This window comes from Eimeria maxima, genomic scaffold (genome assembly GCF_000499605.1).
Source record: "Eimeria maxima Weybridge genomic scaffold, Emw_scaff1633, whole genome shotgun sequence".
NCBI lineage: Eukaryota > Apicomplexa > Conoidasida > Eucoccidiorida > Eimeriidae > Eimeria > Eimeria maxima.
In genome coordinates this window covers 5,234-6,952 of record NW_013564559.1, presented here as the reverse complement: position 1 = coordinate 6,952, position 1,719 = coordinate 5,234, and the positions used below count along the sequence as shown (strand labels likewise).

At 41.7% G+C, this 1,719-nt stretch overlaps 1 protein-coding gene across 1 annotated transcript; it reads left to right on the top strand.

The window, feature by feature from the left end:
* Positions 1-710: 710 nt before the first annotated feature.
* Positions 711-1,519, top strand: EMWEY_00054360 (hypothetical protein; the record flags this gene model as incomplete). The annotated part of the gene is made up of 3 exons (XM_013480121.1): positions 711-765; positions 992-1,117; positions 1,380-1,519. 3 exons carry the CDS (start codon positions 711-713, stop codon positions 1,517-1,519), a joined length of 321 nt encoding a protein of 106 aa, XP_013335575.1.
* Positions 1,520-1,719: the final 200 nt, after the last annotated feature.

Here is a 1,719-nt window from a genome sequence, read left to right as displayed (position 1 = left end):
TATATATATATATATATATATATATATATATATATAAAGGATAAAAAAGGAGACAGGTAGATATATTAATGATAAAAGGGGATAAAAAGATAAGTAGGGTAAAAAAAGGAGACAAAAAGGAGACAAAAAGGAGACAAAAGGAGACAAGCAGGAGACAAAAGGAGACAAAATAATTTTTTTTTTCTTCTTTTTTTTTTAGGTATTTAATCGTCTAAATAATGTCTCTAAAGGATTTATATTTAATGATAAAGAGACAGAAAAAAAAGCAGCAAAAGAATTTGCTGGGTAAGGAGACACACCCTCTGCTGCTGCTGCTGCTGCTGCTGCTGCTAATGTATATGTACACCTGAATGCATGCACGGATACAGGGTCTAGCTGTGGGTGTCTTGCTGCTGCTGCTGCTGCTGCAGGCTGACCAGTGGTCTGTCCCTGGCGGAAGCGCAGCGTCTTTTCTGCAGTCTCCTTGATGCAGCAGCAACAGCAGCAGCAGCAAAAGCAGCAACAGCAGCAGAACGCAGCAGAGACACCTGTTTACGTATTTTGCCTAAGAAGGAGACAACAGAGGAGACAGACAACAGACTAATAGTCCTTAGTCAACTCTTACATCTCTCACCCAAGGGTAAACCCTAAACCCTAAACCCTAATCCCTAATCCCTGATGCTTAGCTCTCCTCAAACCCTAAACGCTTAACCCTAAACCCTCCTCTGCAGATGCCTGTTCTATCTGTCCCGTGTCTTGTGAGGGTTTGCAGCAATAAGAAATTTGGTAAAACCCTTCTTAGCTGGTCAGTCTTCCTCCCTTAGTACCATACTACGGGCCTCAAGGGTTTAGGGTTTAGGGTTTAGGGTTTGAGGTTAATCAATTTCCGGTGAGGGTCTCAGGGCATTCGTGCATTTGGAGTTTAGAATTTAGTGGTTTAGGGTTTAGGGTTTAGGGTTTAGGGTTTAGGGTTTAGGGTTTAGGGTTTAGGGTTTAGGGTTTATGTGTATAGAGGGTGGAATTCCTGTATCTCGTATTCCTCCCGTTCGTTGGGAAGAAGTTGGAGGAATGCAGAAAGCAAAAGAAGAAATTCAACAATTTATTTCTCTTCCTCTTAAGTATCCTCATCTATTTGATGGTAAATATACTAGCTAGCTAGCTAGCTACCTAGCTACCTACCTAGCTAGCTATCCAGCTAAGCAGAGAGCTAGCTAGCTAGCTAGCTAGCTATGTAGATAGCTGAACAGGCAGCTAGATAACCAGTAAGGATAGTACCAGCTAGCTGCTGCGTGTGTTCTCGTGGTGTTATGTAGTGTGTACGGAGTTGTATGTTGCTGTTGTGCTGTCTGCTGCTGCTACTGCTGCTGCTGCTGCTGTCTGCTGCTGCTGCTGCTGTGCAGGTGTCCGTGTAAGAGGAGGGTGTCTCCTATTTGGTCCCCCTGGTACAGGGAAGACACTCTTAGCTAAGGCAGTAGCAACTGAATGTGACGTCAACTTTCTTGCTGTTAAGGGACCTGAATTACTTAATAAGTACTCATAAACCCTAAACCCTAAACCCTAATAATTATTCTCAACATTATTGCTGTTTAGGGACCTGAATTACTTAATAAGTACTCATAAACCCTAAACCCTAAACCCTAATAATTATTCTCAACTTTATTGCTGTTAAGGAACCTGAATTACTTAATAAGTATTCAGAAACCCTAAACCCTAAACCCTAATAATTATTCTCAACATTAT